Raw genomic sequence first — 25,910 nt, 5'->3', positions numbered from 1 at the left:
GCTCTCATGCATCAGCCAGGTACCTAGGGGCGTCTGGAAACTACCTCCCAGGGTCAAGCCCACAGGGGCACTGCTGGAAACCTAAGGAACTGAGAGTGTGTGGCTTTGGGTGTGTGTGTGTGTGGCTCTGGGTGTGTGTGTGTGTTTGGCTCTGGGTGTGTGTGTGTGTGTGTGTGTGTGGCTCTGGGTGTGTGTGGCTGGCTGTGTGTGTGTAGCTCTGGGTGTCTGTGGCTCTGGGTGTCTGTGGCTGTGGGTGTCTGTGGCTGTGGGTGTGTGTGTGTGTGTGGTAGTAATTGCTGTCTGCTGAGCTCGTCCAGTAGGGTAAAATAGGTCTCACACTTGCGAGAGATTAAGCTATTGGCAATGTAAATGACAATGCCATTTATTTATCTGTTTTCAAAACCAACAAATAAATACAAATTTTGTCATTTACAATGCCAATAGCTCTAACTTTTGAAAAGGCGAAACCGTTGCATTGTAAATGCTTGTTTGAATTGTTAACACGTATGTTGTGTGACTTGGATTAAACCAGGCGGGCAACTAGAGCCAAATTTGGATTCGGGGGGGGGGTTAGGAAAATATTTGGGGGGGGGGGCTAATTCTTCCTACCACGAACAGAGTGGCAGTAAGGATGGGTGAACACAACAAAAGCCTCATTTACAATTACATGGTCTTTTAAAGACCTGTTAAGTACTCGGGTGCGGCTGCAATTTGATGCTCGCCAGCCCGCGAAGCTGTTTCTCCCCCACCCCGGCTAACACACACGACAGGGGGGGGGCGGCTGAAGCCCTGTGAGCCCAATGGGTGTTGCGCGCCTGGATTAAACCTATGATTTACCTGATATGTGGGCTTGTTTCTTCTCTCTACCCGGCCTATACACTTGTGTGTTCTTTGGCCTTCAAAACTTTCCAACAATTACAATATACAATTACTGGGGCCAAAAGCGATAAATGGAAGTCTGAGGTTATAGTTGTGACTTGTGAGTGAATGAATGATGAACGTGATTGGGGGAAATTATTATAAACTTTTTGGAGTTATAACTACGAAATGATGTAATTTATTTAAACACATATTTTAATCTCGAATATGGGAAATGTTACACCTCACATTACATAACTCTGGTTTCCCCGCCTTCTTGCTCTCCGCTAAAGGGTGTTAGCACGCTAGTTGTTTTTTCTTCCCTCGAAGCCAGTGGGTGTTTACATCTTTTGACATTCAATTTGACAGCAGGTGACGCGTTTCCGGGTAAGTGTACCTTAGTTTGTAGGCTAGAAGGTAGGATGGGCAGTACCTTTTAAGTGATTTATACCGGTTTTCTTTACGGGAATTGATAGGATAATCAGCGAAAAGGAAAAGCGTATGGCGAAGAAGAAACCGAGAACTTTTTATTCTCCGGAGAAAGAAGCCAGGGATGCATAGAAGCTTGTGGCGATTCGCAAATTTCCGGTTCCGGTCTCTGGGAACCGTCATGGCAGCGCGCTTCTGTTCTTCTGGAGTAAATTCAGTTTCTCCTACTGGCAAGAGACCGCAATTTGGAAATCGTCATTTGACCGACCCTAGCCGAGTTTTCCAGCACAACGCTTGGTGAGATGGAGTGGAACTTGGAGGGCGTACTGGGGACGCATTAGTAGAAGGGTATTGTCATTCAGAGCCACTAAGTATTCCCACTCCAACATGGCCACCATGCTAGTAGATACATGCTTCATGGCTATTTTACATGCAGGTCTTAATGCAAGTAGCGAGCTTATCTGTTGCTTCAGAGCCCAGACATTTCTATTGAGCAATTTGACCCTTGTCCGATGATATATATATTTTTGTTGCAAAACACACATTTGCTTGTCGTGTGTAGTATAAATGTCTCAGTGCTGGGTATGGTTCATGTCAGTGTTCCTTTTGCTCGTTGATGGGTGGCAAGTGCATTTCAGCTCATAACTGCCAAGTTTTCAGATAGCTTTTGTGTAACATTTCAATGGTTTCAGTCTGCCAATAAGTGACGTTCTGCTTTACGCATCCATTTCGCTTTAAATGTTGTTTCAGTTTAGTCAAATCTGTTTCATTTGTAATATTGTGAGTCCCCTAGGAGACGTTTGTGATTATGAGACCATATAATTCACATAATTGTACCCCTTTGTAGGAAATGAGAAGAGTGTCAGCTAACATGTTTAAATCCTCTCCACCTTTCACTCATAGGCATGTATGTGCTTTACTAAAATACTCCAAAACATTTCTCATGAGCAAAATCAAGCAGTAAGATGAGGGAATCGTATAGATAGCATAAATTACATCCATTTGAGTATAGCTCCTAATGTTTCAGATTGCTTATGTGTGACATTTTCATATGTTCAGTGGATTTATGAGTCATTCAATGACTATAAATGCTTGGCACTTTCGACTAAAATCCTGCAATGAAGTCCATGGAAATAGATGAATATCAGAAATCACGCTCATTAGAGCAACACGAATTTCGAACTCTGCAGCAGGTGTTTTAAAAATATTTTTTGATTTCTAAAAAAAATCTGCACCCTCCACCACAACCTCCGCTTCAGGTCCTGCTGAACCACATGTAACAAAGGGATCTCTCTGACAAAAACTGCAACCCGCTGAGCTATCCACATGTATTGCAGTTCAATAAAAAACAGTATACTTGTAGACTTTCTTTCAGTAAGCATATTAACCCTCAGGGCTACTTAATGGTTAGAGTGAAAACTGCCACTAGAGAAAACTCTGACCTCTCTCCAGCGGAACATTAATCACCTGACTTATTTTTGACATAACAAGTCTCACTGCACTGGGAAAATAAAGGCTGCTGCTTCATTTGCCACACTGTCAAGCAAGGATATTAAACACTTTGCTCTAATAAATCATAAAAGCTGTTAGTTTAGACAAAACTTCCACCTTAGATGGCCCTGCATTTACAGCACAGACAGACGTTTCTTTGTCTATTTCCAAGGCGCTATGCCCCCTGCCATTCTCGTAACAAACATATCAAATGTCATAATTTCTAGAAGATTAATAAATTAATATCCGACTTACCTGAATTTCTTGACAGCTGTCAGAATGATCCACCGAGAGGAGCTGCTGGCCTGGCACCGATGAGATATCTAGCCTGTCTCCTCTTCAGAGAGTCAGACAGCGAGCCATGCTGACCTGCCAATAGCCTGTGCCACCTGCTCTCACTATGAGACTCATGCCGCCTTGCTGAATTTGGGGCGCATGTTGGGCTCTGCCTGGGCAGGGCACAGCACAGAACATGTCAAGGTCAGGAGGAAGTGAGCCGGTGGTCAATCCTCGAACACGGCTTCCTCCTTTAACTCTGGGCCATGCAGCAGGAGATTTCCTGGGTGTCTTGGGGCCCGTTTGGCAGGTAGGAAATTCAACATCCTGCCACAGAATGCGCACCGACTGGACATGGCTCCTCCCCGCAACAATGTATAGATGTGGGGACTTGACGTGACCTGGTGAAAAGTAACAGAAAGCAGGTTTGGCGGCGCTAGTTTAACACCTTAGATGCGGCGCAAATATCCCTCCCCAGTGCTGCGCTGTCCATTGGAACTAGTGCTGAATGGACGTCCAATGGTCGTGCGCAGCATTGGGGAGGTAGTGCTGCTGTCGGCCAACTCCCCGACGCAGCACTTAAGAGGTTAAAGAGCGTATTGCTAATAAAGCCTTCTATGCCAAAAGAAACCCGGTATTTGGTGTATTTCATAAGGAAGATAGGTGTCTTTGCAGAGAGCAGTTAGAGACAAGCTTGGAGTGTCTCCTATATAGTATTATCCGGGCACCGACCCTCTCGCAAGGAGAAAGTACTGGAAGTGTTTGAATCCTTAATCCGCCGCCCTTGCTTGCTCCTGATAACATTTCTATATTGAAAGTAATACGCTGCACTGACTTCCCACTTCCTGAAAGTGCTGCGCTTTTCCAAATCAAAGGAGCGCACTATAGCAGGCACAATCAATATTACCAGAGGATTGGTGTCTCACTATTTTTTAACAGTGGCTATTTTTTAACAGTAGCCGCTTGCTCACTAGTCGCACCATGATGACAATTATGTTGAGCCACATGAATTTCTGTTACACACACTGTAGCAGCTTATAGCTGCAGACTCGCCCCCAAGCCTGCCTGAAGAAGAGAAAACGGCACGCTGGTGTCAGTCTGACTGTGACAGAAATGAATCAGTCACTGACACTGGTCTTCTTTATCTGACCGCCCTCGCCTCCCCGCCTGTACGGGAACGCCGGGGGCGGGGGGAGGTGTTATTCTATTGCGCAGACTGAGAGTCGGCAGCACACCGAGGAATTGACTCTCATTGAGTCCCCCGCTGCTTCTGACAGACCTACCTCACTTCCTCATTCTTCCGGGCCCTTGACGAGGCACTAATGATTATGGTCAGATCCGGATTTAATGATCCCGGGCCCCCATGGTGTTCCACAGTCAGTAGCACCCACTGCAGGCAGCACCCCTCTTGATAATTGGAGTAGTGTGAGTCAATCTCAGTTGTGCTGTCTGAAAACCGCGCTGCGCCACGGGCACGACAGGCTGGCTCCCGGGCAGATTTGTTACATTGTAGCACTCTCAGCCACTACAGAGCTGAGACTAGGCATTTAACTATTAACTTACTGAACTGAGCTGTAGCTGCCAACACATTTGTGGGGAGCAGCAGAGCCAGCGCAGCGGGCGCTGGCACCCTGCCTACCTAGAGTTTCAGAATGGCATGAATGCGTGACAATGCATTTCAGTGCGGTGATGCTGAACACCACACTGAAATGCGGGAGCGTCACACCTGATGCGTGATACTTGGCAGGCCTGCATTGAAAAAGAGTTTGGCTGTGCTTTGAGTTCAATAGCTGTCGCCGTAATGAGTATGCTCCATGTAAAACCTGAAGACGTTCCAGTTCCATGAACCATGTTTTCATATGTTCTCTTCTTCCATACATTTTTATTTTCGGAACAAAAATGATAAGAAATAATATAGACTCTAATTTAAAAAAAGGGTTGCTTTTGTACCCTTGGCACCTTGGTGGACAGTGTGATAACAAGGAACTGACAGAGCATAGTTTCCTGTTTGCATTAGTGGGACCAAAGAGGATATATTATGTGCTCGCATAAAAATGTGCTTACCTTAAATGAGCATAGATTATGGAATCCCGTTGTACGCCCTAGAGAGTGTCCTTAATATAAGCACTGTAGCTAGTTCATCCACCTAGTTTAGGAATTGCTATGTCCCCAACCAGTGAGCACAGATGGCATTTCTATGTACCAGACTCTCTTAGGCTACAGGATAAGCTCAGATTGCACTCCTACAAGATTACATTCAAAGATTGTTTGCAGAAGCATAAGGCCAATTCAGACTTTCTGAAACATTATAGCCCATAACATTCATTCCCTGTGCACGCTGATGGCCTGTTATTGACTTTATTGTTCATCTAACGCTCTTAAGTGTTAGGCTTAACCTACAGTTATTTCACACTCACTAGGCTGAGTTTAGCATTATCATCTAAGGCGACCAATTAGAGCTTGCAAAAATAAGACTCATCCTCTCAAATAGTGCACTTTACTGCAGTGGTTGACATCACCAGAGCTCTCATTCCATACAGAGGGACACCTACACCTTAAAGAGCTCAGCGTGCGACTCCATACTAGATCAAATCACATTGAGAAAGAATACTATTGGCACATGGCTAATGACCTGTCCACCGCAAGAATGGCAACTTCATACACAGTACCAATTACATATATAAATCATCCTAACGAATATTTCATTGTTAAAATAGATAATATACCTTACCACATCCTTTATATATTTTTAACACAATGTGTTTGATTTGTTTAGTTTTGACCTCACAATTTTATTTTTTGACAGGGATAATGTTAAATGGTCTGAGGAGCAAGAAGCAACTGCACAGAAGAAAGTACAGGAGAACAGTGAGCAGTTGCTGCCGCTTGAGAAACAAAGTAGGTTCATCCTACTGCATGCTGCAGTTGGAAGATGGCCCGTCTGCTGAGGGAAAAAATTCATGTTGACTTAAAGATTTTTTTAAAAACAATATTTTCCAAATTGCTAAAATATGATGTTGTCGAGCCATGGCTTTAATAAATAAAGCCTCATGCCAATAAAGTCTTCGTATTTCCCCATTCTTCATTTTGCACTTTTCACAGAGGCAAACGGACACTGGAGGAAATACTTTGTTGTATGATATTGGGTCTGGCTTTACATCCATTTATAATTTTTTGCATTAAATGTAAAGGACTATTGTGGTAAAACAATTGTTGCAGTAGTTTTTGCGCACTGTCTTACTCCTACCCCACTGTTTTGCCCTCATGATGCCATTCAAGTAATACATCTTAAATGTGATTCATTTAGCTATCAATATTTGCACAGAATGTAATAAACTCTGTAAACCATTTGTTTAAATACTTACACTATGTTCACAGTGAAATGCAATCTTGAAAGACATGCCCTGCCTCAAATGATTATAAACCTAGAAGTCTCACATAGTGCACTAATGTTCTATGAGCATTCTTACTACAGATTGGGTTAGCTCTTGTCTTTACCAACAGGGAAAACAAGTTGTAATAGCACTCGTCCAAGATTTCAGCTATATCAGAGATTTAACAGACAATTGGTCTAGATTCTTGCCAGGAGTCATCACCTTTGTGATGGGCACACTTTTGGTTTCTTACTGGAACTCATAGCATGCATAATTCTAGCTTCATGAATTAGATAACTTAATCATTTTAGGCAAAAAAAAAAAGTTGTTGTCTGTTAAACACACTTTATTGGTACCACGGTTATCATCGTCCCAGAAGAATAAGGCCTTTGGGTATACTACTTTTAGCTTCTTCAAAATGTTGCTAAAAATAGTATTTAGTGTTTTTTATTCAGCAGGCTGTACTTGAAGAATAGTAGGAAGTGCCCGGAGAGGAGTGACTATCTGACTCTGTGTTCTGCGTAAGCGGAGATCTTTTGGCACTTTCTGAAATTTTCGTTGACTTGTTTGCTCTCGGAGGTCTCACTATTGCCATTTCAATCACTTCAGCATTAAGTACCTTAACAAGAGGATCCAAAGAACAATTCATACTTGCAGAAGACCGATGTTTATTTCTGTGATGTATTAAATCAAGTATTCTTTTCTTTTGGGCAACCCACGTTCTATCCTCTGAGAAGGTTCCTATTAGATGATAAAAGAAGGAATCACTTGAAAGTAGAAACCTATTAATCCAAAATGTTTAACATATATATATATATATATATATATATATATATATATATATATATATTTGATTTCTTAGCAAATCACCTACTTTTAATTTTGATGTCTTTTTGCATGATATCATTTTTATTGTAAATTCTTCCGATTTCTGTGCCAGTCTCATAGATTCCTGTATCATCTCCAGATACATTTTTCTGTAGTTGGTAACCATGATGGAAAGTATGGCCTTTTCCATAGTAATCAAGGAAGGTCACTAATTAAAGCCCAAATTAAATGGGGACCAGTACACACCTCAGCACAATTTGTTATTGATTACGATTGTAGTAACATTGTTATATCCACATCATTTCTAGCCTTGTACTATGAGCTTTGAATGGCATTGGCTAATGAGGTGTAACAAGGCTAGGTCGATTTCGTCCGAAACTTCAATTTTTTGTTTAAAGGGCTGGCTGGTCAGCGTGGTCAAATGCAGTCTTACAGTACATAAAACAGTATTTGAGTGCAGTGCCCTTTTTTTGAAAGTGCCTATTGTTAAGCTCATGAAGGGTAGCACCATGATAAGCGGTTAAGAAACCCTTTGTAAAACAGAGTCGTTTTTCCAGTAGTCGCAACTCAAATTTTACCCACTCTGATGAGTGGTTTAATAAATGTTTGAATATTTTACCCAGGATAAGAAGAAACATTTTGTGAATGCTATTCCCGGAGTCAGGGGCTTACTCACACTCATAGTCAGTTATTCAAAAGGAGAAGGTGACACCCCAAAGTTGGTTATAATTTTGTGAGAGACCTTGATACCACTTAGGACTAGAACTCTTTATGCACACAACTCTCCATTGGACAAATTAACTATTTACAAGTTTGTACTGGGAGGGCTTGCTGAATACCAATTCATCTCTAAATCCTCCTGGCTCATTAGGCCATACGCCCTTTTCACAAAGTTCACATGTATGTTGTTGTCTAGTAGAGAATTCCCTGCTACGTTTAGTTGTTCTGACCAACCTACCACTAACAACCAGAGTCAAAATCATTGGCATCCAATTTTTCTAGTTTAAAGCCCATTTGTACCCATAATTGCCTTCTTGCAATGCTGTTTTTGTCTTCAACCAGTTTTCTTAGTTCTCCTTGGAGAAGTTTCTTTGTAGAAGCTTCAGACACTTCAAAAATATAGGGATCACTATTCCTGCCATACAGCAAATGCTTGACCAAAGCTGTATAGTCATTTATTACATTTGTGGCAGAAGCTATATTATTTTCAATACTTCCCAAAATTCCTACCACAAGTGTGACATTCACACAGCTTAAATAGGTCTGATATGTTCTAAACCTAACTCTAAATTGTCCGATTTACCAAATTTATCAGAATCGGTGCAATCATATTACAGTTCTTCACAGTACATCTAAAATCACACAAGATATCATCAAAACAGCAAGAAGGAACATTGCAAACAACGAAAATAAAATGAAAATTTCTAACATGGTTAAAATGTAATCTAAAAGCCCAACACCCAAAATCTACTTCTATGCACCACTCTAGGAGAGCATATACTAGAGCAGGGGTACTCATAGTACGGCCCGCGGGCCGGTGGCGGCCCGGCAAGCCTTCCTTGGCGGCCCGCCGGACCTTGCAGACATGTACCAATTTAAAAAAAAAAAAATCAAGAGTTTTAGTAAACACCGGTGGTTGATGCAGCCTGACTCGGAGAGGCTCTGCTCTAGGGGGGCTGGGAAATTCCAGCCATAGAGTGGAGCTGCAGGGGCCTCAGAAGAGGTGAAACAGAACAAAGCCTCATTAACGATTTAATGGTCTTTTAAAGACCTGTGAAGTGCTCCGGCTGTGTGCGCGCCAGGCAAGCTGACTCATCCCGGGCTGCCACAGAGGAGGGGGGGGGGGGGGGGGATTGTTGGACAATTATAGTGATCAGGACAAACCCCGTGGCTGATTGAACCGAGCCACTTGGAGATCACTCTGCGCAGCCTCGAGTAGCATTTGTTTTATCGACACTGAAGGGATGAAAGTCTAAATCAGCCCAGCCTTATTTGGAATCTCTGCCCTCCGGATTACACCTGATCTCTGCTGCAGTGGTCCAGCCAGCTCCCGTGCACCCTCTACATTAGGAAGTCACTAATAATGTGCTGCAGATTTTGGGAAGGCTGGGGAAGGTGGTTCGATGTGTGCAGCAAATAGCTCTTGCTTTTCGTGATATTTCTAATAGAATTAATACACCTTGCCTAGACAGAGATAGGGAGACAGAGATGGAGAGAGAGGGCGAGGGAGGGAGAGACAGAGGGAGGGAGAGTCAGGGGAGGTTGAGGGAGTGAGAGAGTCAGGAGAGGGCGAGGGAGGGAGTGAGAGAGGGAGGGGGAGAGTCAGGGGAGGGAGAGACAGAGGGAGGGAGAGACAGGGGAGGTTGAGGAAGGGAGAGTGAGGGCGAGAGAGGGAGAGTCAGGGAAGGGAGACAGAGGGTGAGCCAGGGGGGTGAGGGAGGTAGAGAGATGGAGAGTCAGGGGAGGGAGAGAGAGGGAGAGGGAGAGTCAGGGGAGAGGGAGGGAGGGAGGGAGGGAGAGCCAGGGCAGGGTGAGGGAGAGGGAGAGTGAGAGTCAGAGGAGGGCGAGGGAGGGAGAGACAGAGGGAGGGAGTGTGAGGGGAGGGAGGGAGGGAGAGTGAGGGGAGGGAGGTAGAGAGAGGGAGAGTCAGGGGAGGGAGAGAGAGGGAGAGTCAGGGGAGAGGGAGGGAGGGAGGGAGGGAGAGCCAGGGCAGGGTGAGGGAGAGGGAGAGTGAGAGTCAGGGGAGGGCGAGGGAGGGAGAGACAGAGGGAGGGAGCGTGAGGGGAGGGCGAGGGAGGGAGAGACAGAGGGAGGGAGTGTGAGGGGAGGGCGAGGGAGGGAGAGACAGAGGGAGGGAGTGTGAGGGGAGGGAAGGAGTGTGAGGGGAGGGAGGAAGAGAGTCAGGGGAGGGAGAGGGAGGGAGAGAGAGAGAGTCAGGTGAGGGCGAGGGACAGAGGGAGAGAGGGTGAGTCAGGGGAAGGCGAGGGAGGGAAAGAGAGTCGGGGAGGGAGAGAGAGGGAGAGACAGGGGAGGGGAGGGAGGCAGAGGCATAAGGAGGGAGGGAGACAAAGGGAGGGAGGGAGGGAGGGAGGGAGAAAGAGGGTGAGAGGGAGAGAGAGAGGAAGACAGGGAGAGAGAGGGAGGGAGACAGTTAGAGAAAGGGAGGGAGACAGTTAGAGAAAGGGAGAGAAAGGGAGACGGAGAGAGGGAGGGAGACAAAGAAAGGGAGGGAGACCAAGAGAGGGAGGGATACAGAGAGAGGGAGGGAGACAGAGAGAGGGAGGGAGATGGAGGGAGGGAGGAAGTGGGAGGGAGTGAGGGAGACAGAGAGGGAGAGAAAAAGAGAGGGAGGGAGAAAAAGAGAGGGATGGAGAGAAAGAGAGGGAAAGAGACAGAGAGGGGAGGTAGAGAAAGAGAGAGGGAGGAAGACAGAGAGAGGGAGGGAGGGGGACAGAGATAGGGAGAGTGGGAGACAGAGAGAGGGAGGGAGACAGAGAGGGAGGGAGGGAGACAGAGAGAGGGAGGAAGACAGAGAGAGGGAAGGAGACAGAGAGAAGGAGGGAGACAGAGAGAGGGAGGGAGACAGGGAGGGAGGGAGACACAGGGAGGGAGGGAGACAGAGAGAGGGAGGAAGACAGAGAGAGGGAAGGAGACAGAGAGAAGGAGGGAGACAGAGAGAGGGAGGGAGACAGAGAGAGGGAGGGAGACAGGGAGGGAGGGAGACAGAGAGGGAGGGAGGGAGACAGAGAGAGTGAGGGAGACAGAGAGAGTGAGGGAGACAGAGAGAGTGAGGGAGACAGAGTGAGGGAGACAGAGAGAGTGAGGGAGACAGAGGGAGTGAGGGAGACGAGAGAGGGAGGGACGGAGAGAGAGAGTGAGAGGGAGGTAGAGAAATAGAGAGAGGGAGGGAGGAAGAGAAAGAGAGAGAGGGAGGGAGACAGAGAGAGAGATATGTGTGTATGCTCGGTCTGGTGGCTCAGTGGACAAAGACATCCGCTGCCAGGGCCTGTGTTCAACCTCATGGTCACAGTTTTTTTTTGTCTCTAGCCCCGCCCCCTCTCTCACTGACCACACCCCCACCGGTGCGGCCCTCGGCCACAAACTACACTGTAAATTTGGCCCCTTAGAGAAAGTTTGTGAGTACCCATGTACTAGAGCAACTTGCGAACTAGAGTTTCTTGAGGAGAAGAGGGACACTGCATACCTCGAGCTGTCCTTATCAAAAGAGCCATGGAGGAAGTGTCCCTGGGAAAGGCACACGCGCTGCAGTAGCAGCTCTCCTCGGGTATTCTGCTCTTATCAACTTCAGGCAGGTTGCATCAGCTTCTCTAAATGCCGTAAATAACTAAGATCGTCTTTTGACGGTATCTTGCTGGATAATCTACCTAAGGGGTCGAGTGATGGTCCTTAAATACTAAACGTTATCGGGGAAGAAAAACACTGACCTAGTTTTAGGAATGTAGTATATAGATTATAGGTGCCAGAGAAGGGGTCCTAGACTTATCTTCAAGAAAATGAGAAATGAGGGGACGTCAATTTGAATTACACCTCTTTGATGAATTATTTGGGGGTGTTTCTTGATGGCCTTGACATATTGATACTTGTTCCAGACTGCATGTCTCATCAGGTGTTCTTTATTGGTCATTATGGGAACTCCTTGACACTTTCTGTCCCCTTTTCATTTCGGCGAATGATAAGGGGACGATTACATTCATGCTATTATTGTTTACAGCACATATAACAGGATTTGGAAGGAGTGTAGTCCAAGATGAATTGAAGGTTCTGACCGGAATGGAGTCAGGCCTTATGGACTTTACATTACTACTACCTGTAGACTTGAGCACATCGCCTATATAGGTCGAAACCAGTAGCGGCTGTTACGGGGGTGGGGGAACGTTAAAAAACACTTACCTGAAAACGGCCAGCCACCGCCTCTTCTCAGTCCTCTTCTTCCTGTTTCCGGGCCTGCAGCTGGAATCTTGGGCTCCCCTGAGCAAATAACAACTTGCAGTATTGTGACCTTGGCACTCAGACCGGGAATGGGAGGCTTGGCATGTTCTTCACTGGGCTGTCCATTACAGCCCGGTAGGGAAGATGCAAAGTGTGCATGACTGTTTGGTCGGCTCAAGAGAGCCGGCCAAGCAGTTGTACACACTTGGGGAGTGCAAACCGCTCCTCCCTCCTGTTCTGCCCAGCCCCGCCCTGAAAACGATGAATGCAAAAGGAAAACTAAAATGATAATAAAGATACATTAATATCATTTATTTTTCCTTTTGACCAGTGGCGTGGCGCTCCTCCACCTTAGCAAAGGAGCTGCCACTGGTCGAACCTATCAGATGCGAGCGTGATTGCCAGTAGTGGAGAGATGCCGCAAATAAAGCAGGCCCAAGCAAATGTTAGCCAGAACTTACAGAGGTAAAAGCAAAACATTAAAAAAAAAAATACAAATTTTTGGACGAAATCAAGTACATAAAAATTATCATATATTAGCTAGTAACTAAAACAATTCACATAAAATCTATGAAGGTAACGCTCTTAAAACAGGGGTGTGGAATTTAATAAAATATCTACTTGTCCATGGGGCAGGTTGCTTCATCAATCTACTTATCATGTAACAAAATCCACTTTCCTACTTGGTGCCATGTACTGCAGCGACCAATTATGGCCGCAATCTCATTATATAAGAGTTCTGATATGGCCTCCTTGATTATGCCAGGGCTCATACCATAGTAGGGTTTGAATACTTGCAATCCCCTTATGTTGCCACGTTTCCACAGATCTACATACTGGGGCTGAAGGTAGTGATAAGCAATAGTACCAGGGTCAGAGTGCCCTTTTGAGTCTGTGCAAACCTACTAACTTGCATGTTTTAAGGGTATCAAAAACTCTTTTCTAATATATTCACATATAGAGAAATGTTGGACATTTACTCCTGACAATGGTAGACGTAAACCTTCTTCCAGGGTTAGGAAAAAAGTGGTTGGAGGGAAAGTGAACTTGAAAACACTCAGATTTTCGCAAAAGCAAATCTACATATGCATATTTGCCCATACAAAAAAGCAGTTCACAAATATTTTCTAGGAGTACTATTTATTGTCCTACTTCTGTAAATTCTTGGGAATTCATGAAAGCCGCATAACTACCCTTGGATGCACTTTTGAGACTTTATTTAATAATTAGGCCCCCAATATGGTCTGGTGTTGACCGTGACCTTTTGTGTTTCTTAAAGTTCTGTTTCGGCTGGCTTCACTGTGAGTTGACAGCATTCTGTTCTTTCACAAGGAGAATATCGGCACACAAAGTATTTTTGTTCATTGCCAGTAACTACTGTGGCAGTGTGTGCTTTTTGAGACCAAAAAACTATTTTTGCTTTTGCCAATATTTGTTATAATGGTGAGGGCCTAGCAGCTCGCACCTAAATAAGGTTTTACAAAAAACATGCATAAACAAGTTAGACATTGACATAACTAAAAAGCTGACCACTAATTTCAGACCCACTAGCTTTGCCATTGCTTGTTTGTTTTTGTTTCCCATAATCATCTTGAAACTGGTTACACTGATTATCCGTTATGAATATTTTTGGGAAACACTAGCATGCATCAACACTTTTTATTTAATGATGATGCAAAGAAAGGGTACCTGAAACTTTACAGTAGTTTAGCTAAATGTTTATTTTTTCCTGCTTTCATTTTTAATGAACATTTTATTTTGAAAGCAAAGAATCAGCAATCTTGATTTCAGGCTTTTGCAAATATTTGCATCAAATCAGAGAGCATTCCGGGAGCATTATACATAGCTTCATTTTGCTAAACTTTGAAAACGTGTGCAAGCATTTTTGTACTTGAACCACTGTCAGCAGTGTAGTCGGCGCTTACAACATTTAATTAGAGCGCTTAACCTAATAATAAAGGCTTTCAATTAATGAAATATAAATACAAGTTTGAACAGCAGTAACATATGGGCAAAAATATTACCTTAACTGCAGATAGTCTCCTTCCCTGATCCATAATATGGTACTGCAAACTGGCAGCCAAAGGGTTTGTGCTGTAGGGGGTTGGGCCTACTTGTCCCAAGGACAAAATAATCATTAAAACTTGTTGCCCTTGACCCCAAACAACATGTCCTCGGGGTCGGGCTATTTGAATTCCACACCTCTGTCTTAAAAGAAGAATGTAGCTTTTTCAGTGTTAATAAATGTCTCCAACTGTTAACATGAAGTCCATGTTATTGTATGATAGAGAAGTCTAGAACATTTACTAAGCATCACTTTGGGTCTGTTGGCAGTCCTCTCACAACCAGGTCTGTCAAAGTCTTCTCAAAGTTGGATGTACAGAGGAGGTGGTGCATATGGTGAGCAAACAGGCAAATGCTCCAGACAGAACATAGTTTTTGGCAGCCAATGATGGACAGATGAGATGAGTGGTCTTCATTGGTCAGTTCTTTTGCTTAGGCGCATAGCTGCAAATACTCCAGTCGCCAGAATTCACCTGCTCAACTAAACAAAACATCACAGTCTCCAATAGTACTGGCAGGAGTTCATGGTGATAGCCTTGCTTAGCATGAATTCCTCATATAAAACTTTTGAGTTGTTTAAAATTCACTGACCAGTTCAAAAGCGTTTGGCTGATAACCTTACTACAAACCCTATACTGCAGTTTCTGGCTTCAGTGAGTCCCATTCAAACTTAGAATCAGAAATTAAGTGAAAAGCAAATTTGCGCCCCAGAATGGATTCAGAATTAAACAAAACCTGCACTCAAAACCGTTGTAATTCCCTGTGCAAAGTTCTCTTACTTCTGTAGCTAACTAAAATTTTTAATGAAAAATCTCTGAATACCTTATGGCCGATTTACGTTTTATTTGGAAACATCATTTTCAACGAAGGCTTTTCCACGCGTGACGTTTACTACGAGGCACTTACCTCGCAAACGTCTTTTCCACGCGTATGCCTTCAACGACAGTCTTTACAACGAATATACGTTCTGGCTAGGGGGTTGGCGGGGGTTGGCTGGGAAGGGGATGGGGGGGCCTGGGGGGGTCTCCCCCCCCAAAAATAAACAAAGGAGCGGGTTAATTACATTTTAAAAAAAAACGCACTTCAGTAGCACTGAGGTAAAAGGAAAGTGCCTCCCCCAAAGACGTGCCGTTACGGCAGTCCTTTTTTAATTTTGGCAGACGTGTTTTCACGCTTGTTTCGATGGTGGATGGAAGGTACGGGCTGCTGGTGAAAGACAGGAAGGTGTCAGGTAAGAAAATAATCTTTAGCATTTGTGTTTGTGTTTAGGACGTAAAAATGCGTGGTATGATCCTTCGTTGCAAATTCCAACGTGGTAAAGCCACTTGCGAACTAAAATTCGCGTGGTATTGCCATGCGTGGAACTTGTATTCGAGGTAAAATCATATATTCTTTATTTTTCTACATCTGATGCTGGTATATAACCGTTTTCTTCTCGTTCACAGCTGAATATGAAGTTGGTGCTCACGGATTCTGGGACAAATTTTATTCCCTCCATGAAAACCGATTTTTCAAAGACAGGCATTGGCTTTTCACAGAATTTCCTGAACTTGCACCAAACCAGACCCGAAATGAAACCGAGAAATCTACACATGACAATCTGTCATCACAGGGGACTGGAATTGGGTGCATTGGGCAGGGACGGTGCTGTAAAGACAAAGATGGTGGCACCACAGCAGCTTCAGCACAGAACTTTACGTGCAGCAACACATCCCAAAAAAAGGAGCCCAGTTCTGAGTTGACAGAAACACTTGCTATTGAAGACCTGAAACTTAGTGATGAGGATTTCCCTGGCTCCTCTGCTTCTTACCGTATCCTGGAGGTAATGTCTCACTATATTGTTTTTAACACACAATTTATAATGTAAAGTTGATAAATCGTATGGGTTGATTTGTCTTTTAAACTTCTCATACATGATTTATTCATTGAAAGCATCCAATCTTCCCTATTTCTTATACCACTGTCAATCCAGGTGTTCCAAACCTACCACCGATGGGTTGTGTTGGGTTCTTGTGTGAAAGATCTACTATGTGACTATGTCAAGAAACTCTGATATTGGGATACTGTTGTGAGAACGGTTTTCTTAGAGATAACCTACTTTGTTGGCGCCTATTTCATGTGATAGCAGGTAATATGTTTAAGCTTCATCATTCGGTGCAGTTGATGGGACTCTCCTTGTGAGTTGTTTGAGTCTGTCACTCGCTTTTTAGTTAGACTGTAAGCAACCTCTTTGAAGGGTCGCTTATGTTAAATGACATCACGTGCACTGTGCCCATAATGCAGCTTCTAATGTGGCACTGCCAGTACACTCTGCCTCCGGCATGAATAAGCTGGTAGAGCTGCCTGGGACCAAACAGTTGTTGTAATGGTAGTTTTGTGTCAGACAGCACTGATACCTGTTTTGAGGCCATGCACTTGTTTCATTGAGGCCTCAGGTTTTTTTTACAGTAGTGATTTTTAGTTGTCTACTAAACTAAATTGAGTTGGTACCCAAAATGTAAAAAAAAAAAGGCTAGTAATTGTCACGCTCCTTTGTACATAGTTGTCTTTGAGAGAAGAGTTTCAGAGATAAACCAGTAAGGACCCCAAAAGAGAACCATAAAATAGTTATGTGGGGGCATGAAGTCGCCAGTGCAGTGCTGCAGAAAATCTGCAGGCTCTCCATTATCTAGTCAGGCCCTCCTCTCTTTGTAGTGTATGTTGTTGCCTCTTCCATGGCCATCTATTTCTTAGTAGGGATTGGTCATTGGCTGAAAGTTGTTTACCAAATACACATTGATTGATGTTTAAGAACAACCAAACGATCCCACTGTAGTATGATTTTTCTCTGTGTAAACATTTTATTTTTTGTTGGAGTTTTTTGTAAAACCAGTGTCAAGAGAATTCAGTTTTTTAAAGTGCTTTCATTGCAATTTAAGTTAATTACTGACAGTCATCCCATACTTGGTTCTATAGATTGTTATCAATGTTGTAGAGTATAATCGTGCCTCATTCTGACCACAGTGAGTGTAGACCATTAAATCAGTAAAGTTGCATGACCTTTGGAGCATGTTAAGGACATGAAAACTAAGTCTGGGCAATGAACTCCTCTCGTGGAGTTTTCCACACTCCATGGAGGTCACAGAGTTTTTTTCCCTCGCTCGCGTTCGTCAATGTCAAGTTGGCAAGCGAGGAAAATTCACATCCCGGTCAGATTTTTCTCATTAGCGATCGTCAACAGCAATTTTGCGAGCGTGGAAAATCAATCTCCCGGCGAGATTTCGCAGCACGAGCGGTCCGAATTCTCATTGCGAGGGGTCTCCTATGCTCGTGACCGCTCGCGTTGAAAAACCTCCCTTCGCTTTGAGAAAGCTGCTGCTCGAGTAAAAAACGACGTGAGCTGTAGAATGGAAGCATCGCTCACTTGTGCAGTGCATGGTGCCTTTCGCGATGATTGCACAGTGCGGGAAAGCATCTGGCACACAAATCACCACAAACTGCATTTCTCTAACGCACTCTGCAGCTTGCGGAGCTCCCATAGCACAGCAGTTTTTTTTGCACTCCACATACTCCGCCCAAGTTTAATGAAAACCCTTTTCACCCCAGTAATGTCACCTCCTGTTTGCTGTGCTGTCTACTCTGGTTTGTCCCGGGGTTAGCTGTGTTTCACCATCAAGGTACAAGGCACAACAAGGCACAACAGCCTATTGAATATCTGACAGTTTCAACTTTTTTCCGTCTGGTATATAGATTACCGTCTACATTTACTGTCCTATGTTATTAGGGTCTAGATACATGCTTTAAAGGGCTTTTTTGTTAAATGAAGAAAAATATGCGATTCCTAACTTGACTCACACCACTAGTCTTGCCACACTAATTCTGTGCATTGACCAAGAAATAGAAAAATCTACATGGGTTTAAGGGTGTTGCATGGATCTAATTCCCTTCTGTGCATATGATCTAGTGGCTGCATGTCAGCAGTCAATTTAAGCCCCTTGTCTGACCCTTAGTAATGGCTATAACTAGCCTACTGTTTTGTAGTGGTGCAGTGGGTAAAACATGATAGATTGGAATCCAGTCCAGAGTGATTACCAGTAGTCGAGATAAAATACTTTTTTGCTTCTCCCACCTAAACTAATAAAACTTTTGCCAGGGGGACGAGAGCTCCCGTTGTGAGGTCCTTGTAGGTTGAATGAACACAATCTAGATACGGTGCATGGAGAGTTTAGAAGGGTTAGGAGATAGTAGATTGGCTGATTTTTAGATTGCGGTTGTGGGTGTAGTGATTAAAGCAGTTAGTATGGTTACCATGGGGCTTGACGGTGAATGACATTGTATACCATTCTTAGCCGTTTGAAGAGGGACCTGTTTTGACAGAGAGTTAGGCAACTTAATGATGATAGGATGAGTGGATATGTGTTAGGGAGGTTATATACTATCCTAGTGGCGAAGTTGAGAATCTCGTCTAGTGTAAGGAAGGAGTTCTTTGGGAGACTGACAAGTATGATGTTGCAACAGTCTAACCTACTATTAGTGCTTTAGTTATGTGAAATGGAATGAATGATCCTACTCTACTTATTTTTAGGAATTGGTGAGGCTCTGCAATCGCTATGGAGGTGATTAAAAGTTGCAGATGTTAGTTTGATGGGAAATGGATGGAGCAATGGAAGGGCATAAGTGTGGACGACAAAAGAAAATAATGGGCAGTTTTTAAGGAATTAAGTATCGGGTACTATAACATCATCCAGTGATAAATAACAGTAAAAAATACAGATGTAAGTTCTTAAAAAAGGGGCACGACAGTTGAAAATGGAAAATATATGTGGGTGTTATCTGCAGATAGGTGGTATGAGAAGCCAAATTAGGAGATGATATTGCCAAGAGGGATAGTGTAAAGGGGGAAAAAGAAGAGAACTTGGGACTGATCATTGGGTAACTCACAGAGTTAGGGGTGTGGGTGTAGGAAGTCTAGAATCCCAGGAGACAGAGAGCGAGATTGAAGAGGTGAGAGGACAACCCCTTTAGTCCAGAATTTTGAACACCTAATGTTTAGCGAAAGTAGGTAAGGTAGCATTATTAGCGGTGTTAAAAGCAGCAGATAGGTCACTGAGTATGAGGATTGAAGAGAGGCGGTTATGATGGCCGAATGTGATGAAATTTGCAAATTATGCGAGGGTAGCTTCTGTTGAGTATTGAGCCTAGCATCCTGAGTAGAGAGGATTGAGTAGGTTTTTGACTGAAGACTAAGTGACTAAGTGTTAAATAATGACAGTGGTTGGATTACTGCTGTTCCAAAGCAAGCGCAATTAGTGCCAGATGTGATGGAGTGGGAGTGTTTAAGCAAAGGCTATTTTTGGCGTTAGCCCACCTCTTTTGACCCAGATGTGCATCCAAAGTATTCTCTTTCACTAAACTCTTTTTAATTTGTTTGATTTTCCTGAAATGCATAACACTGTGAACATGCAGGGGACTTTCTGTCCAGTTCCAGTCTCTAATACATCAACCATCGACTTCATAAGCCTAACGTTCATAGCATGTAGTCCTCTAGTTTAGGCCATACTGCTGAAGTTTTAGGTCCCAGGTTCCCAAACCCCTTGAATCTGGAGGCCGTGTTCATGAAACACAGTGAAGTTCTGTGAGACGGCAGACTTGGAAATGGGGTTCTAAACTGAAAATGCTCGCTGGGAGAAGTAAAGGGAGGATAAAGAGGGCCAGGGAATTAATTATGGAGGGCAAGAAGCCAAAACATTTATAAATGGACCACAGGTCAGCTGACTTCTAGGGATGTGTAGTAACTGAGGATGGCATCCCATGTAGACAACCATGATGTGTAACTCCCATTAGGACTTGTCTCGGAACTCAGCCCATTAATAACTTCCAAACAACATAACCAAACCTCTAAGTGACAATATGTACTTCTCCAGCCATTCGTAATGTTTCTAATAATTTCAGATAACTACATCACAAGGAAAAGTTCTTATTCTGTCACTGGAGAGAGAAGTCTCACAGGGTTACCTTGCTGGAACACATTCTGCAGAGGGAGGTAACTAAATTCAGTACCACTAGTCTTTTGGTTCTTTTTCTTCCATAGGACTTCCCACCAAATGATGCAAGGAAAGACCAAGGACTGCCTGGACTGAAGCTAGGGTTGTTTGCCTCCTAAGAGGCCGAGTACAATAATGTCAAAACGTCAGTAGTGTGGGCAAGAGTTTCTCAATCTATCTAATGCTGCAATAATGCTCAACCTGGTGTGACCCCACTACTTAGAAGTCATATATAAGAGAAAAACCGATTTCTCTATCAATGAACAAAAATGTTGTCAGGGAGCATACAAATCTGAACAATTCATAAGTCAAATAAAGTAAATGTCTTTCAATCCATACAACTCTAAAAAAGTATAGCGAAGGGATTCTTGAAAGGTGTTGTATTCAAATGTTTCTTTTATTCACAATTTCATTTCATGAATGCAAACATCAGCCCAGCCAATGCGTTTCGTCCCGCATGGACTTCCTCAGGGCTATAAAAACAATTAAACATGTATCTTAGATTCTGTTGTATAGCATGCATGTATAGATGTATAGACCTCCATCGAACTAATCAAGATAGACATGGCACAAAACAAAAAAAACATCTCATCTCATGCTTCCATTAACAAATAGTTACAGAGATCTGTTTATTTTCATAACTTCCTACCTATATACAATCTATTGATACTGGTGACATATTTCTCAAGCAAACTAGTCAATATTGGCTTTTTTTTATAAGGTTTCACAGTTGATCAGTTATTGTCCCAGAACCTATCTGGTCCTTTCCCAATTTAAAAAAAGAGGAGTTCCATATCACATAGTACCCTGCATACCAATAGTTGGTAATGGGTTGCCTACAGCAAGCAAATAATGATCCAGTAAAATCTAAATTCCCCCAAGGGGATGGAATTTAAATTCTATGGAATACAGAGGCTAGACAAAAGACCCTAGGGGTGGAAATAAAAAAATGTGATTAAGAACGAATGAAGCCAAGTGGATCAGTAGACTCAGAACAGTACACATGGAGTTCAAAATAGAAAGTGAACTACATTTCTTATTATAAATTAACAAGCTGGATTGGGCAGTCACACTGAGGAATATTCATTAATGCAGTATAAGGAGTATGAGATTGCAGTTGGTATGTTAAGTATTTTTTTGCACCTTACCCATTTCAGTAAAAAAAAGCATATAAACAAGGCCCCTTGAAGAACATAAAAACAGTTACACACACAATTAAACAATTTGCTGTTGATGTATTCTGGTAAAAAAAATATGCATTTCCTGCAGCATTTTGAACAAAACAACCCCAAAAAAGCTTGCATGCAAAGCAGATTAAAAATGTGTTGCAAGTATAACACATTTGCTTAACTTCCGGTTTGCTTGATCTAAACCACTGGATTTTTGTCCTATGTATTTTATCCCATAGGTCGGGTGTGGCGTCGGCAATACAGTTTTTCCCATCTTAAAGACGAACAAGTGAGTTATTTCTGTTTTATAATTTTGTAATTCAAATCCTCCTTTCTGCTGTTACTTTGAAGTTCACAAAGCTGCTTGGACCTAGCTGCCATTGATAGTTCATTTATACTTAAACCTACAAAAGGAAATACTGCAGCTTCCATATCTGGAAAGGTGGAGGCTTAGCATATAGAGTATTGTCTTTTTGCAGAAATGTCTATACACCAGTTGCACTACATTAGTGCCTCGATGTTGTTGGAGGGCAGGAACTTTACATGTGCTAATCAGATAGGAGGTAAGTTCTTTATTTCATGTTAGGCCCCCAGATTACAGCCACAGCATACTAGGTCCTGTTAGGGCTCCATTCTAGCTTCAACTGTAGTACAACTACATTACATGCGTCATCACATTGTAGGAAGCTGGCTCTGTAAATACTATACAAAAAGAGGTATAGTGTGCACAGACTCCAGTGGGTATTGCAGAAGTTAAAGTGGCTAATGCCCTACTCTCAATCTAGTGGTAGTTGGGCTGAGCAGTTAGGCTTATCAGAGGGTAGTGTGAATGCATTTGGTGTACATACTCAGCAGGCAGTAACATACTCTCAATTACTGACTCCAGGCCAATGGTTGTAGAAAAATATTACTTTAGTTACTTTTATTTCTAGGAACCATGTTGAACTCAGTTACAGGTAAGTAGACTTTTATGCAATACTTTCAACTTACTGGCAATAGGTTTGCATGGCATCAAACAATACACATGCATGAAATGCTTTTCAGCACAGAAAAATATACTTTGCATTTAGGATCACACTTAGTACGACACAGTGAGAGACCAATGCAATCCTATGAAAAAAAGACAGGTGAGTAACTTACAGGTAAGTAAACGGTTTTGAGGTTCAATCTCCAGGGCTTTTGGTCAACACTGGGCAAGGATCAGACCAAGGTAGGCACTGACCCACCAGCGTCACTGGTGCAACCTGGTGCAGAGGTCACTGGGCCAATGTTATCATATGGAGGCCGGGGGCACCGTGAAGAGGCACCTGTTATAGGTAAGTACCTGTGGTTGAGGGACACAGGCCCTTTGGGTTAAGCTCAGTGCTGGGGAGGGACCACCAAGGAGCACTGAGACTGCACCACCAGCGGCACAGGGGTGCCTGGGTGCACAGTGCCAAGGAGGCCTTGAGGGTCCTGTTGAAACCAATAGAGATCCTCAGTTGGACAAAACGGCTGCAGTCTCGGTTTCGAAGGCTGGCTGAAGGAGTCCCACGACTGGAGAGGTAAGTTAGATAGTGGGGGGATGCTGGGACACTGTTGGTTGGGCACACCAAGGCCCGGGGGCCACGGGTGCAGGGGTGTTTTATGCGTCAGGTTTTCTCACTAGCTCAAGGGACCCTTAAGGTTGAAGCTGTAGGCATTGAGTGGGAGATCAGGAGAGGTTGTCCAATGCTGAATTCCAGGTCGGGAGCGCCGGGGAGACTTCAGTGGGCCGGTGGGCCGCCGGAACTCAGCCGTGGGCATCGGGTGCAGAGTGGTGCAAGTGTCGCGGATCCGCCTAAATTTCAGAGTCCTTGTGTTGATTTGTTGGTTGGACAAAAATCTGGTGCCCACGAGAGACCAGAGTCTTGTTGAAGTCAGCACAGGTCCCCGGTGTTCTTGGAGGTGGCTGGCGGGCTGTGGGCCACGCCGGTTTATTGGAGAAGGGTCGCTGCAGGAGGAGACAGGCGGGCAGGGCTGGAGCCAAGTCAGTCGTGGTCTTCTTCTCCACTGCTGCACGGCTCTTCAGTCCGTCTTCTTCGTAGGTTGTCGAATCTGAGGAAGAAAGTTCAGGGGAGCCCTTAAATACTGGATTTAAGGGCGTTACTGAGGTTTGGGCACATCCCTGTGGGGAGAGGGGCACACCCATGTTCCTAGTAGGCCTAATTCTCCAATTCAAGATGGAGAAATTCTAAGTGAGGGGTTCACCTCAGCTCCTGGTAACCGTAGGGGTATGCCAGGCTAGGGTGGGCACTCTTACTCTGAATAATAATTCTCCTGTCTGTCCTGCTGCCAAAAGTGGGGCTTGGGACAGGGGTACAGGCATCTCCACAAGTTGGAGCTGCCCAAGTCAGCACATCAGAAGGTGAGATTGTTTGAGGCTCACCGTCAAGTGTTGCTGTCCTGACAGGGGGAGGTGTGAAGCACCTCCACCCAGAGCAGGCTTTGTTTCTGACCTCTAAGAGCACAAAGGCTCTCGCCTCATGAGGTCAGAAACCTGTCTGGTGGTGAATGGCTGGCAGGGACCAGTTAGCCAATACACTAGAGGTTGGTTGTTTTTCAGGGGGCATCTCTAAGATGCCCTCAGAGTTAATATTCTACTAAATCCATCACTGGCATCCGTGTAGGTTTTTTATGCTGATAAGTTTGATTCCAAACGTCTCGGACTTCAGTAAAGCCATCATGGAGCTGTGGAGTCCCTGTTGACTATCTCTCAACCCATGTACTCAAAATAGCTTCACTGTACTTGCAGGGGCTGTGAATGGCACAGACACTATAAGGGCATATTGCTCATGCAGCTATGCCCCGAACTGGGGTATGGTGCATCCTGCCTTAGGGCTGTGAAGCTTGCTTGAGGGGTGACTTATCCATGCCATAGGCAGTGGTGGTGGGCATGGCACACAGGGATGTTGGCCTGCACCAAAACACGAAGCCTGCAATGGCAGTGTGCAGGTGTTAACGTGAGGGGTTGCTGAGGGTGGTCACAAGGCCCTTGGTACCAGGGGTCCCTTTAATAAGGTACTTATAGGTGGCTCAGAGGTGTACCAATTCTGGTTACAAAGGTACAGTTTTGGTAAAGAACACAGGCCCTGGGAGCTTGATTGGCAGGGACCAAGGGAACACTTTAAAGTTCTCATCCAGTATCTGGCAAAAAGTTAGGGAGTAACCATCCAAAAAGGGGCACTTTCCTACAACAATCTCACAGCATCCACCCTTAATATTTTACAGCCTATGCATACACAGACACATCACGTCATTACATAATCCCCTTTCCTTAAACACACGACAAACCAGACATGACACGTCTTTGTCATCCTCTTTCTCTTTGTAGGGGACCCATCTCAAACCAATGCAATAACGACCCCAAGACGACATGACAAACTCACCTCCACCTTCCACAAGCAACGCATTCTTGCTCACAAGGACTATGCTGGAAGCTGCCAAAACATCAAATGGGGGATCAGAATCAAGATGCACTGCCGATTTTGGCAAAAGCCAGTAATCTCACGTTATGAATCCAGTATACAACCAGTAATCCTTAGTTGTCCAATTTTAACAAAATTCACACCGGCGAAGTGCATTCAAACTTTTAATCTACAAGAAATGCCCATCCAGGCGTTTTTTGGAGCACGTTCCCATACACTTTTAAACCTGGGTAACCATGCAAACATTCATCCAATGCATTTCGGGCTGAAAGCCCTTCGTCCAAAGGGCTCTTTGATTCCATGATAAGGAAGGGCCTGGACAGAAGACCGAGATGGGGCTGATAAGGGAATCCTACAGAGTAGGACTGGGAGCCCAGGATTAACCTTTTGATGCGCATAACACTGTGGCTGACATCCAGGTGTGAACTCTGGTTACTCCCATGATTATTGTGAATTAATCAGCTTCGGTCCTGACTGCTGTGATAGACATCATTCAGGAGGAAGAAGAAAGTGGAAAGATGTCCATTTCAATTGAGCAGAACCCCAACATAAAACTTCAAGGACTCCAACACTAATTTCATTTTGTGTCTGGAAAATGACTTTAAGTTGGGGAGTTTAAGACCCCAAACGTTGACCTCTGCCGAGCAACCAGACTGGCTGTGTGAGGATGGGAAGCTCATCAAGACTTCAGCCTGTGACTCACAACTCCCTGTCTGGAGAGCACGTGTGGGCAGAGTCCTAGATGAAAGTGACTTGTTACCCTTGTCTTCTTTCTCTTCTTTGCCTTTTTTCCTTCTCACCACGTTCTTGTCATTCTGTTTTTGTTCTCGTTTCTCCATTCTTTCTCCTTCTTGTGTGATTCTTATATTTCTTTCTCTTTTCTACAATTGCCTTTTTCCTCCTTTCGCCTTTCCCTTCTCTTTGACTCTTCTTTTCATCTTTTTTATTCTTGACCCCATATTTATCCAGTCTTCTTTTTAATTTCTCTCCTCTTTTTCTGTT

The 25,910-nt window shown here is 44.0% G+C and overlaps 1 protein-coding gene across 2 annotated transcripts in view; it reads left to right on the top strand.

Moving 5' to 3' along the window:
- The first annotated feature begins 1,141 nt into the window (after window positions 1-1,141).
- Window positions 1,142-25,910, top strand: part of METTL2A (methyltransferase 2A, tRNA N3-cytidine) — a 49,925-nt gene continuing 25,156 nt past the window's right edge. Inside the window, exons 1-5 of one of the 2 annotated variants that reach the window (XM_086923833.1) lie at window positions 1,142-1,245; window positions 1,335-1,584; window positions 5,861-5,952; window positions 15,716-16,092; window positions 21,702-21,751. In XM_086923833.1, the coding sequence (XP_086779959.1) occupies window positions 1,412-1,584; window positions 5,861-5,952; window positions 15,716-16,092; window positions 21,702-21,751 (692 nt within the window). In that variant the 5' untranslated portion in view covers window positions 1,142-1,245; window positions 1,335-1,411. Of the gene's footprint in view, window positions 1,585-5,860; window positions 5,953-15,715; window positions 16,093-21,701; window positions 21,752-25,910 lie in introns of both variants that reach the window. The other variant, XM_086923832.1, reaches the window with a different exon arrangement.

Source organism: Lissotriton vulgaris, chromosome 5, assembly GCF_964263255.1.
Source record: "Lissotriton vulgaris chromosome 5, aLisVul1.2, whole genome shotgun sequence".
Lineage (NCBI taxonomy): Eukaryota > Metazoa > Chordata > Amphibia > Caudata > Salamandridae > Lissotriton > Lissotriton vulgaris.
Note: the sequence above shows the minus strand (reverse complement) of the source record. Positions and strands in the feature narration are given on the sequence as shown.